Here is a 13,705-nt window from a genome sequence, read left to right as displayed (position 1 = left end):
ACCGCCACCCCCCACCCCAACTCATCTCCCACCCTGTCGTCTCATTTCCATAGCAAAAATTCACGTTGCGTGGCTTGATTCTGGAGATCAGAGTGAGTATTTAAGAGAGCGGCTGTTTATAATTGGTTACGCACCTCTGTCAATAGACGCCGGTGAAAATAGACGCTCTGTAAGCTGTGATGCATTGTGAGCTTGTAGGTCAGCTATTTTCAGTGCACGACTCCGGCACACAGCCAAGCATAAATCACTCTGAAAGAGTCACATTGTGACAGAGCCTACAGTGTTGAATGACTAAAGTACCAGGAAAAATGTAAGTGGCTAAAGAAAGGGGGTGGAGTCAAATGGGTTGGATCGGGTCAAAGGAAAGCACTTGATGCGCTTCATCTATAAGTTTGTCGTCATTGTACTTTTTTTTGTTATATATCATGTATGTATTTTTCTACCAACAGACGAATGGGTGAACAAACTTGAGAGAAAGTGAAGTGAGTGTGCTCATGTGCTGTATGAATGTGAAGGGAAAGGAGTAAGAAAGTCGCCACCAACAGAGCAGTCGTTTTATTATTTTGTTTTTGTATTATTACTACTCAAAGAGACCATTTTCCATTATATTCCAACTCTAGTCAAGCTGACTGTATTGAAGCATGGCTAAAATAGGAAGCGATGATTGTGTGACAAAAATGTCCGACAGGTACTGTTATCAAGTTTGTTTTTGTTATCTTTGAAATTTTTCATACTAAATATAACTACATTCATTATTATAATTGTATGCAGATGTTTTCCACATTATTATCTGAGGCATTATTGTATTACAGTATCCTGTACATAAACTAGATAGAAAATACATTTTTCCAGTCATAAAAGGGAAGTATGTCTGCTGTAAACCTAATGAATGGAATTCATTCACAAGTAGTACCAATTAATTGGTTGTGTCCTGGATCACCTTTAGTCACGTGCATAGAATGTGAACATTTAAAGGAGCATTCAGTGATTTGGGTGATTTGGAAACACCCAAGATGTGCACATGCTCGCACTACAGTGGGGGGACACGCAACAGGCCAACAGCACACACACCAAGGCCTGACCCCACTCGATCATGAATGGCGGAAGGTCCCTCTCTATTCTGATTGGATGAAGGCTGGGCCACCTAGCCAAAAACGTTTTTTTTTACCCCAGGGGTTAACTGGGGACAGAGAGGAACTTTATTTATCACAACAAAACAAAAAAAGAAGTGATATTTGAATTAAGTGAAATCACTGAATATACCTTTAAAACGATGCTGCTTGTGTTGGAGTAGGTTGTCTTTATATACACAGGTGCTATATACAGTATAGGCTATTTAAAGGAGCATTCAGTGATTTGGGTGATTTGGAGAAAAGAAACCCGGTCCGCCCCGGTAACAAGATGTGCACATGCACGCACTACAGTGGGGATACACGGCACGCAACAGGCCAACAGCACGCACACCAAGGCCCGCCCCGCTCAATCCTGATTGGATGAAGGCTTTCTCACCCACCACCAAAACCGAAACTAGGGTTTTTTTTACCCCTGCGGTTCACTGGGGACAGGGAGGAACTAATTATATGGTCAGCACACTCTAGAGTAGGGAGGATTATCACAAAGAAAGGGGGAAAAAAGTGATATTTGAATTAAGTGAAATCACTAAATATACCTTTAACAGGTCTTGAAAGGTGTGAAACTGGATTATTGTTCAACACATAGCTTTTAGAAGTGTGTCATTGGTCTGATAATATGGAAAAGCAAAGAGGCCAACAGGAAGGTGATCTGGGACACCAATTCCATTTCTTTTTTAAATGTAGATTTATCTCAGCCCAATAAAAAAAAAGACTCATTCTCAAACAGGCTGTTGGAATTGGTCCTCCTTATATTTCATGACATTGTATTTTTATGAGAAGTAACACACGTTCTCAATATTCTTGTTAATGTTGTCATTTCTTATGCTCCTGATATTACAATTATTAACTACCCTCTTATGCTACACTTGCATACTGTATGCACAGTTACACTTCTAGTTAATCTGAATAGACTGTTTCCTACGGAAGGACATTAAAGATTGAGAAACAGTTAATGAAAGCCTATGTTGTCTAACTTTGTTTACTGAAAAACTTGGTCTGCATGCCATTTACTGCAATACTGTATGAATTTTTGCTATTTCAAAATACGATGGGTGGGGGGGGGTGTTGAAGTTTAAGATTTGAACAATTGACACTACAAATCTAATTACCTACATCACATTTAATTAGACATCTACAGTATCAACTACACAGGTAAATAAAAATCACTTATTCACACTGTAATTAACCTTATCCTTATAGCGGCTTCCACAACACTTTGTTATGGCGGATGATCAGGCCAGTGATTGTGTTGAACGTAGACAGACATTGGCCTGCATGTCTGGGTTATCCATCCAGGTATTGCCTGTGTAGGCTACTTGTGTAGTGTGGAACCCCTGAGTCAATTTGTGACAGCTCGGCTCCTTGAATATAGCCTACAGTAAAACCGGTTTAGCTGAATCCCAGGTCAAGTTTGCTAATGAGGTCTCTCTGTCTCGCTACACACACACACACACACACACACACACGCGCGCGCGCGAGCGCACGCACACACACACAATTCAATTCAATTCAAAGGGCTTTATTGGCATGAGAAAACATACGTTTACATTGCCAAAGCAGAAAGAACAATACAGCAATACAATCAAAACAAAAATTATGTACTTTGTCAGAATCTTCAATACACACACTACACACACACACACACACACACACACACACACACACACACACACACACACACGTGTGTGTGTGTGTGTGTGTGTGTGTGTGTCATGTGTGTGTGTTAGGGTTAACCGTTAGGGTAAATAGAACGTGTGTATGTACGGCAATTCCGTACATACACACCTATAATACCTGTACATATTACACTACTACTGTTTTGACCACGACAGAGCCGTGGCTTTAACTAGTATAGTATGTATGGAATTGCCAATCCGTGCTATTTGGCATTATTTACTATTCTGTGACAGAGGGCTCCATCTGGTGGACTATGTCCAGGTATGGAAAGGTACTATGTTTACCCAGGGTAACTGGACTAAGCTCAATAACTTGTTTACAGCCAGGCCCTGCTCATAGAACAGTCTTCTATCCGATATCAAGACCGCTCCGTTCGGCCACCGCTGCTCCTTTGAGAACTAGCCCGACATAATAATGTGCACCCCTGCTTATGAGACAATTTAAAATGAAACTTATATGACAGTGCTGACATTATTCTGGTATAATTATTAGTGTGTGTCTCAGGCTCTCAGCCCTTCGGTCGCCCGTCACCTATATTAAGGCGTTTTACTGGTGTACTCTAGTGATCTAATCTACAAGTTACAGCTACAGGCTGGCTCATGGTCTAGCCCTGGTCCATATATTGACTTCTCTTTAAAGGGGGAAGTCCTCATTTTAAATGTGTGTAATATTAAACACAAATTTTGTATGGTGTCCCTGGCATAAAACGTTTTCAGATGGGGGTCTGCCCACAGACAAATATATACATTTTGGAGTCCTTGACTTGAAAATGAAACACTGGTTTAACAATATAGGAAACAAGCCCAAAGTCGCTTATTATAAGCGGTCATCAACACTGATTCGAACCTGGCTTGCGCACGACCACGGAGGCGGAGCGTGCTGCGTGTGCAGTTTCCCCCCCCCAACCAATCAGCGTAGGATATAAAGTCTGACGAGGCGAGGTTACCAAACAACAGTTGAGTTTAAAATTCAATTTCAAACGGCTGCAGCCTGAGCCAAAGTAAAGTACTAGTAGCCACTGAACTGAACTGAAGCTAGCCGGGCGTCGCCGTCGATACTTTCAAGTCGCAGACAGTAAGCTGAAGCAAACACGGTAGGAAAACTATCTTTATTTTATTATTAATCTACACATTATTCACAACGGGCAATGGTGGTACTGATTTCTGTCTCATGTTGACGATGAAAATGTTAGTTTGTTTCTAAATAGTCTACTGATGTACCGTGTACTGTGCAGTGAGTTAACAATCACCTTCTCTGTTAGGAAGAACATCAACGCTGAGATAGGCCTACTAGGAGAGCAAACTAACACAATGGAGGTGGGTAACCGTTGGTGTTAAAATGTATTTACCCGACACGGTCTAGCATGGTAACTTTTTTTTTCTCGGTGGTTCTTTGCTGTTTGCTCTAAGATTTAACTTAAATCTTTGTGTATAATATACAACAGAACGCAGCTCCGCCCAAGTCTGTCTCTCGTCTCCCCTTGCCAATGAGCTCCACAAAGAGACCGATCCTGGCCGAGTCCGACGCTGCAGACAACTATGAAAGCCAGCCTGCCCAGGTTTGTGTTGCTATTGATTGATAGGTTTATTAACAGTTAGCAGAATTGCAGTACATTTCAACTCTAGCACAAACTTAGCCATGGTTCACATGGCGCAACTGCAGCCTCTTTTACGCGATCGCTACATTTACATTGTAAACTTGTGCATAAACATTCAGATAATTCCAAATATAAAGTACTCGCCACATGTGCCACGGGTGTTAGAATTTTGTTGGTACAACGATTGCTGCATCCCTGCATGCATTGCTGCATCCCGCGTTGTTTAATAAAAAGCATTTTTTCTGAGCTGTTGACACCCGTGGCACATGTGGCGAGGACTTTATATTTGAAATCGGAATGTTTATATACACGTTTGGACTGTAAATGTAGTGATTGCGTAAAACGGGCTGCAGGTGCGTCATGACTGTAATGATAATCATGACAGTCATGTTTCAGGTTTAGCACAAACTATACAAAGACTTGGGTGAGTCCAAGTAGGAGCCTGACCAGTTTGTTTTGGGAAGTCTGGCGCCTAGTTTTAAGGGACTTTGAGGTGCTGTGGTACCAGGAGGGTGCATGCATAGTCAAAGAAACCGTGTACGAGGGCTCCTGTTAAGGTCTTCAAGGTGTTTTGTTGACCAGTGAGGAGATCCTGTAAAGGAATCTTGTTGTTTGATTGACTTTTTTGATTATGTTGGGGGCCATTTTATCGCCGGAAAGATTAGCCTCCAGGATGGAACCTAGGTAATTTCATCTTTACGTGTGATGACACGTAAACACTCAACTTGCAAACACTCGTCGGAACTACCTGAAGTCTTTTTGTAAATTACTTTAATTTCCTGCTAAATACCACAAGGGCTGGGAAAAAGTTGTGGTTGTACTTTTACTATGTTCTGACCCCTAACACATTGATGCCGTTTCAGCAGAAAAGGCAGCGCAAGGAGCCAGAGGCGGTGGTCAGACCAAAGGTAGCAGCCACTCTTGTAGGCACCAAGAGACTCCCAGTGGCCACTGCCAGACCCCCTGTGTGTAAGTTCACGTACACTGAAAATCCTGTGTGAGACTGTCACTAGGTGCGGTTCCATTAAGCCTTTGTGAAAAAAGGAAGTGTATGTTAAGTCAAAAAAAGAAATGCTGATATTCTCTTGTTTCCATTCCACTGATTATTCGACTCACAGCCGTACCGTTATATGACATAGCCTATTTTAAAATCTTTTAGGCTATACAACAACTTTATACACGGACTGCCTGGTTGGCTATTGGGCTACAAGTCCTTTGTACTGTGCAAAGGCTGTCCGGGGACAGGTTTTTGTCCATCGGCTCCTCTGAATTTAATTAACTATTAAACTATATAGCTGGTAAGACTAGAATCACTAGATTGTAGCCTAAATATTAAAGTAGGCCTAATTTCCTGACTTTCCATTTAAGGGACATTTAACTATAAACCGCGCTATGAACTTGTAGGTCTGCTTTTTTTGAAAAATCGTTAAAATGTGCCTCAAATCTTTCAGGAAATTGTCATGATTTAGAAGACATTTACACCGTCAGGCCTGAATGGGTTAATAAATAATAGCCAAAAGACGTTTTTCTCCCCGACAGCCTGCTGCATGCTCCTCGCAAACACAACACATAGAAACAGGTACACATACATGATCAAACCGTCGCATGTTTCTTTTTCTTTTCCAACTGTTCAAAAGCGATATGAGAGTTCAATGCTTTTCTAATTGGAAATCTTTTCCGCAAGTGTTTCCGTACCCCATTTGCGCATTTAACTTTTTCGATAGCCCCAAAATCCACCACCTTCAAGCGAAAAAGTGTTATTTGCATTTTGAGGTGTTTCCATCCTGGAGATTTTTCGCAAAAAAAGGCTTTATGGAAACTCGTATAGTGTTTACTGTATACTAATATAACTATATACTCTAGATTTGGAGTGTAGGGTCCAACCAACCATCTTGAGGACTGTCTTTCATTTGACAAGAATTTAAGCTTTTTGTTACGAATAATTAAGTAACTACTCTCACTGCCACCCTCCGTGCCTTTCAGCTAAACCAGCCAGATCCATGGGCCCTCCTGCTGCCACTGTTGCCGCTGGGCCTTCTAGAGGTGAGTTTTCTGAAACATGCTGTTATCTAACCTCGCGTCACCAGGATTTTCCCCCGGAGGAAAGCCTAGTCAGAGTTACAAAATTGCTGTGTAATCTGGTCTGTACTCTCTGGAGTGGATCCTATCGTTACGTCATGTATAGTCATCAGGCCAGAATCCTCAATCTGGAACTTCATTTCCCTCAAACCAGAAGAATAACAATAAGCGTGACTCGTTCTCTCGTGGCCTGCAGATTTTATGGGGGAAATCGATTTGAGGGCCTGACTACAAAACATTGACCGGATCATAAACTCGAAAATAAATGCTGCCCATGCTAGCTGTTATCAGCTAATTTGTTACATTAAGTCTGACTGCAGAGGTTAAACTCTTGTCAGCTCTAGGCCACCCATCAACAATAGGAATGGATGATTTTAATTGACAAAGTGTTAACACGAGGCACAACCTAACTTGGGTAACCTAAATGAATCTTCCCAGACCTTGTTAGCAACCCTAGTCTTTGACTTTGTGCAGTTTGTTAATGGGCATTTTGGATACTGTCTGAGGCGTTTATGCACAGCCAAACGCTGCACAGAGCCCAGGAAGGCCTCCAGTAATTTGATTACACCCCAGTAGCTCTGGGTGTCTGTCAGAGACCCATGTTGTCTTTGTGCTGCCCTGTAACAAAATGGCCTAGCCCCTGCTCTTTTGCCTGAATCTTTGATTCTATACCTGCACTAGATGCGCCCAGACCTCTGTTTATGCTATGGTGTCTGTCTGTTGTTGTCCTGTATTGTTTGTATGTTTTAAACCACTACTCTTGCTGTAAACCAATTGCCCTTCTGGGACATTAATAAAGACCTTGAACCGTGGTTAATGGTTCCAACACCAAAGCCAACTTTTGGCTTTATTTCCACTTAGTTAATTACATTGTTCACTTAACTAGTTGGTATAAATATTATTATAAATATAAATATAATTATTAAAAATAACACTTGTGTGATGTGAGTGGCACCTTGATGAGTTAGAGCGGTTGGCACAGCTAAGAAAAAACACATTTTGATGTCCTACAGGTGTAGCTGCGAAAAGACCTGTCGCAGCCACAGTTCCAAAAGCAGGTGTGTCAGCTGGAACAAAGCGACCTAGCTGGGACTTAAAAGGCAAGGTTGCTGATATGGAGGGCAAGGTCACCACATGGCAGAATAAAGTAAAGTCTTCTCATCAGATTAATGAGTCGCTCAAGACTGCAGTGACCGAGAAGGACGGCATCATCAGAGCACAGCAGAGTCGGCTCAGGTATGTCTTATCACTAGGGGTGTAATCCATAGTTTGATCCTGACAGAGTCCTAGACTAATTATTATAATATGAAAATGGACATTTAAGTTGATAACAAAGAATACCAGTATGCAAATATGATACACACAAGCCAAACTTATTTTCATTTAACAAGAAGCTGATCTACAAAGCTATGACACCAGGTTCAAAGTGCTTAAATATAATTTCTGCATAACTGCCATGTCGACGATGTCTGTTGGCCAATGTTGGTTGGCTGAAGAAAAATAAAAAAAACCCTACCCTTTCCCATCAGTGAGTGTGAGGCTGAGCTAAAAGTCCTCTATGGGGTCAAAGCTGATCTCCAAAATATGACCAGCAACAATAGAGAGATGGAGATACGGCTGTTGCACCTGGAGCAGGAGCACAAGGCTACAGAGACCCTTGCAGAAAATCTGGAAAGGGAGCTGCAGTCTCTAAAGGTAAGCTATTCATTACCACACCATTTCCAATAAATAAATCCTCTAAACTAGAACACACTTGTCTTATTTGCTCCCCCCCCCCCCCAAGGTTCGCAACTTCACATATGGTCAAGCCAAGGGTTTAAAGCCATGACCTTTTGACAACGGCCTAGATTAAAAAAATCAAAATGCAGATGGAAGCCTGTATAAAACCATGGTTCTTAAAATGTCTCTCCGCTTCTCTCAAAGGTGAAGCTGTCTGTGGCCGAGTCCAGTCTGGCTCTTACCCAGACAAACCTCTGTTGTACACAGACAACACTCAGAGACACAGAGGAGAAGCTGACCTCTTGCCAGGAGACTGTAGCCCGCCAGAGGGATGAGATCCACTTTGGCGAGATGGAGCGACGGTGCCTACATAATGTCATCCAGGAACTCAAGGCAAGTTTTTAGCATTTTAGGGCTCTGGCTGCATTTAAGGAGAAGTGTTTGCAACTCCATAGATGTGCATGCATGATATGCCCATTATTATGTATTGCATCAGTTGTATTGCTGATATCTTTAGAACTGTAAAGGCTCATACATGGTCTGGATTTTAGGTGGTTAGGTGACCACCGAACTACAACATGATGTTACGAGCCGCGGTGAAGAGCAAACCACCGCCATCGCTCCAGCCCTTCTCTGTTTTTACTCGCCACCGCTCAACGTTATTTCAGCTCACCACCGGAGCGGTGGTCACCTCACCACCGAAAAACCAGACTATGAATAGGCCTTTAACGGGACAAATTGTGTGTAGCCTTTCTTTCCCATAGGCGCCATAGTCTGTCTCGAAGTCTTTAGGTGTAGACTGTCACAGAACTTGTAGCTGTCCTGTCCATTGTGGGTAGAATATGAGACACTCCTTTCTGTTTAGTTTGTAAGAGTCAGGTCCCCCATTTATAATGATGGGTTTGTTTACATTTAATAAGTGTTACTGTATCTGTCATTTCTTAATGTGCCTATGTCTTAGGATGTATGGGGAAATTTACCTTGTCATTCAAACTGGTTTCCTTCTATAGGGTAACATCAGAGTTTTCTGTAGAGTGCGCCCTCTTCTGGCTGGAGGGATGGGTGACCACATCCAGCTCCCTGCCCATGATGACAAGACCCTGATTCTGGCCAAGAGTGAGGAGGTGAGTCCATTATGCTTGTATTGGTTAGACCAGCGGTTCCCAAACTGGTGCATGCACCCCTTGTGCTGCGTGAACGCCCTCTAGGGGGTGCATGACATGAAAAGGGTAATGACCCGACTGGATCCATGACAATTTTGTCCGATTCCGACCTGTGCGGTTCTCGGGTCCACTTGGGTATTTTCGGTATCTGGGGACCCAGTGAAAGCTCTAGTCTGAACTACATTGGCGCCAACCTGTAATTACAGTAGACCTCATTTTGTCATCACTGGATTCATATTGGCAATGTTCCTTTTTTATACCTGCTTTCTCTTATCACTGCCTCCATAAATGGCCATAACATCAACTTTTATTTAATCCTTCAGTCTCATACAGGTCGTACCCTGGATACGCAGAAGAACTACTCATTCTCCTTTGACAAGGTCTTTGGGCCCCATTCCTCACAGCAAGAGGTATTTATTTATATACTCTTCGGCCTTCATCAGTGTCACTGATGAAGGCTGGATAGCTGAAACGTTTGTCCTTATTTGTTCAAATATGAAAAACTATTTGAACTGCAGTCTTGGTGTGTGACCCACTACCTTTATATACGTTTTGAACGGGTAGCGCACCTATAGTCAGAGCGCGGTGGTCATATGAAGAGTAATTTATACTCTTACTCACTCATTGTCCTGTTATGGTGCTGTTTATTTATTTTGGCTGTCCTTCCTCCAGGTCTTTGAAGAGCTCTCCCTCCTTGTACAGTCGGCCCTGGATGGTTACAACGTTTGTTGTTTTGCCTACGGCCAGACGGGGAGCGGCAAAACTCACACCATGGAGGGAGCAGACACGGAAGATGGCTGGGGAGTCATTCCACGGGCAGTGCAGCAGGTGTTTAAGGCAGGAAGGAAACTGGAGGAGCAAGGCTGGCAGGTCGGTCACCGTGTGCATATTTATTTTTTCCTTCAGGAGGGAATCTGGGTGAAATATTTTAATCGTTTTGGTTACTCTTGTAATATCCTTGCACAATGTGAGTCTGATGGGAGTTGGGATTATTTATTTTTTTTTAAGATTTTTTTGCGGCTTACGCCTTTTATTGATTTTTGAAGGGACAGACAGTAGGCTGACAGGAAACGGGAGAGAGATGGGGGGATGACATGCAGTAAAGGCCGTGTCGGGTCCGGGAGTCGAACCCGCGGCACACTGCGACTGGATTACCAGTCCGGTGCCTAGACCGTTACGCTACGGCCTGGGCCATTGGGATTAGTTTTTGAAGTAATGCCTCCGGTTTTCAACCGGAGGTATTGCAGGTGGTCCCGGGGATTTTTTTTAATTCAATATCAACATTGGCTATCTTCATTTTAAAAGTACTTTATTTATAAATCACTGTTTCATACAACTAAATGTATAGCCTAGTTAACAGCTTTAACAAAAGCCAGGTGTCTGCCTATTTTGACAGTGCAGAAACATAATTGCCTTGATGCATAACGAGCATCACAGCTCTGACAGTCTGGAGTCATTTCTCTCAAAGCCCTCAAATATGATGGAATATGATTTAAGATTATTGTTATTATGGTATTGCATGCTCAATTATTTTCCCATCTTTGATTTGCGGGACAGTAGTGCTATTTTTGGACTGTTCCAAGATATGTGGGACGGGTGGTCAGCCCAATAGTGGTGGTCCCCAGGTTGCTCTTAGTCAGAATGGTGGTCCCTGGGTCAAAATCAGTTAAAACCACCTTTTATAGAGCATCCTATTTGTGGAGGGAAGTTCTCACCTAATACTCCTTGTTTCCCCAGTTCTCCTTCACAGCAAGTTTCGTAGAGATTTACAATGAGACTCTGCGTGACTTGCTCTACACCGGCAAGGCCAGCAACCGGCCTGAGCATGAGATCCGGAAGTCTGCTGACAACACCATTACTGTAACAAACCTTGCATACAAGAAAGTCACTTCAGAGGACCAGGTACAGCACACTTATTTCTATTGTCTGTAGTTGTTACATAGCCACTTAACTTTCAACCTGGTATTGAAATGTGTTGAGCCACATCATGCTCATTTATCTCCCAAGCTGACTAAAGATGCCAATTATATTCCCCAATTGTCAGGTGATCAATCTGATGGCCCTGGCGAACCAGAATCGTGCCACCGCTCAGACTTCTGTCAATGACCACTCCTCTCGCTCCCACTCGGTGTTCCAGCTTGACATCAGTGGAGAGAACGCAGGCAGGGACCTAAAGTGCAACTGTGAGTACTTTTTTTTTTTTTTTTTTTTAGGTCAGACAACCTTTGCTTGTCATTCCCAGTATCTCCACTGTCCTATAAAAGCAGAAAAGGCCCAAAACATTAAAAAAGAAAGAAGCTACAATTTCTTGACAACTTTTCTTTTTTTTTGGGGTGGTCTGTGTTTTGCATGTTTGTCTCAATCACACTTTCTTATTGCTGACTTGTATTCATCTGTACAGCCACCCTATGCCTGGTGGACTTGGCCGGTAGTGAGCGTGTTCAGAAGAGCAAGGCACAAGGTGATCGCTTCAAAGAGATGACGGCCATTAACGCATCACTCACCAACCTGGGCATTGTCATCACTGCCCTGGCAAACAAGGTCTGTCATTCTCTGAACCCTGCACTCAGTTATATGAAATTATGAATGCTACTCTCTTATTTCCAATCTGTTGCTTTTTGACTGGATCTTCTGTTTTGGGCCAGGCTAAAACCATATTTTCCTTGTGTTCCAGGAGAATTTCATTCCATACAGGAATTCCAAGCTCACTTATCTTCTTCAGGGATGTTTGGGAGGAAACAGCAAAACGTGAGTTTGAACCTGGAGACGACAATTATTCTGAAATCCACAAATGTCAAATTTAGTTCAGTTAACTAGTTTGTCTTGGAACACTGTCAGTGGATGCATTACATGACTGATCTTTTTCTCACCCCATCAGGCTGATGTTTGCCAACATCTCCCCAGAGACTGACAACTTTGGGGAGACGTTGAACTCACTGAGGTTTGCTAGCAAGGTGCGTAGTACTCATCTAATGTATTTCTTTAGCACACATTGTAACTGCTTAAACTGGGTTTCAGGCTGCTAGCCAAATACAATTTGGTGTCTCCATGGAAACCAAACTTAATTTAAGCACAGTGTAATATTTGAAAATGTATGTAAAATTGCTAATGATTCTATATTTGTGAACCAACTCTAAAATGTATATATTTTTTTAAAGTTAACCAATATGCTTGTGTTGCTGCAGCTTGTTTTGACTTTTGTTCATTCAGTGTTGGTTGTCTTCAATGTCAATTCTGTTCTCTTCCAGGTTAATGACTGCGTCATTGGCACAGCTTCAGCCAATAGGAAGTAGTCGTTGGACTCGATGCCTCTGAGGACAGTCCAACACTACCGCTTGAAATTTTAAATGAACCTTTGCCTCCCTCCAGGAAGTTTTAACTGGGATTATTGTATGGTTTCTTTTAGAAACATTTTAATTTACAGTGAGGTATTGTTTTTTTTATAAACATTTTAATTTGAAATTAACATGTTTGAACAATGTGGTTCATTACTTTTTTCTATCCTTTTCAATAAAAGTTTTTCCGACAGTTCTGTGTATTCTGGAAAGTTGTTTAATCGGTACACATATTTGCGCAAAGGCTATATGACGGTTAAACGCATATTTTTGGTGTGTGCAAACCCTTGGGTTGACAACTGGTTATTTGTTAGTATATGATGTATTGCCATATTTTTGGTTTTTGCTTAATGTAAATCACTCTGGAAATGATACGGCATACTTTGCCAAACTGACATTTCTGCCCAACTACTCCTAATGCTACAGCAGCAGTGTGTTGGTGTAGATATAATGCAGGCAGATGGCTATTTTTTTTTCCCCCTAATTAAAGTGACTCCTTTCTTGAAAACCTCATCAATTATGCTGTGAGGAAGTGCAACATTTGAATGGGAAATACCTTGGAAACAAATTCTTTAGAACTCTTTGACATCCCGTTAGTCTGGACATATATGGATTCTGCGTGCGGTTAACCAACATTACTATTAATGATGTTAGGTTTTAGTCTTGCCACAATGTGAACCTGGACATTTTCAGTACCCTAAAGTTGTTAAATCTTGAGTATGGGTCCCCAGCATTTAGAAACTGTCAGATGCTAACTTGAATATTTTGGTCAATTTTCATAATTGGCATAAGCTATCATTGACAACTTATACAATACAAATTTTAAGTATGTGATTTGTCAAACAAGGGTTTTTCGTTATTCTGAATCCATTGCAAGCATTCATTTGGCATGAGAAACATGGTCATATTGGGCCCAACTGTGCTGATCGACCTCATCACATGTTATGACGGCTGGTATTTTTCATGCAAAGCTAATGCTTACAATGGAATCGGAATCATGAA

At 42.0% G+C, this 13,705-nt stretch overlaps 1 protein-coding gene and 1 long non-coding RNA gene across 2 annotated transcripts; both read left to right on the top strand.

Annotated features, from left to right (window-relative positions):
* LOC310870013 lies at positions 1–610 on the top strand. The gene is made up of 2 exons (XR_014570198.1): positions 1–257; positions 325–610. It is a non-coding gene; the product is annotated as an uncharacterized lncRNA (long non-coding RNA).
* A 3,466-nt stretch (positions 611–4,076) lies between these two features.
* Positions 4,077–12,750, top strand: LOC310862457 (carboxy-terminal kinesin 2-like). The gene is made up of 16 exons (XM_083770382.1): positions 4,077–4,126; positions 4,255–4,368; positions 5,271–5,376; positions 6,391–6,450; positions 7,500–7,722; positions 8,016–8,181; positions 8,410–8,598; positions 9,216–9,329; positions 9,692–9,778; positions 10,041–10,238; positions 11,106–11,270; positions 11,413–11,551; positions 11,770–11,909; positions 12,043–12,116; positions 12,247–12,322; positions 12,617–12,750. Exons 1-16 carry the CDS (start codon positions 4,121–4,123, stop codon positions 12,659–12,661), a joined length of 1,902 nt encoding a protein of 633 aa, XP_083626508.1. The 5' UTR covers positions 4,077–4,120; the 3' UTR covers positions 12,662–12,750.
* The last annotated feature ends 955 nt before the right edge of the window (positions 12,751–13,705 follow it).

This window comes from Protomyctophum parallelum (assembly GCF_964188405.1).
Source record: "Protomyctophum parallelum genome assembly, chromosome: 1".
Classification (NCBI taxonomy): Eukaryota; Metazoa; Chordata; class Actinopteri; order Myctophiformes; family Myctophidae; genus Protomyctophum; species Protomyctophum parallelum.
The sequence above is the reverse complement of the archived record's forward strand: the minus strand, read 5'-3'. Positions and strand labels throughout refer to the sequence as shown.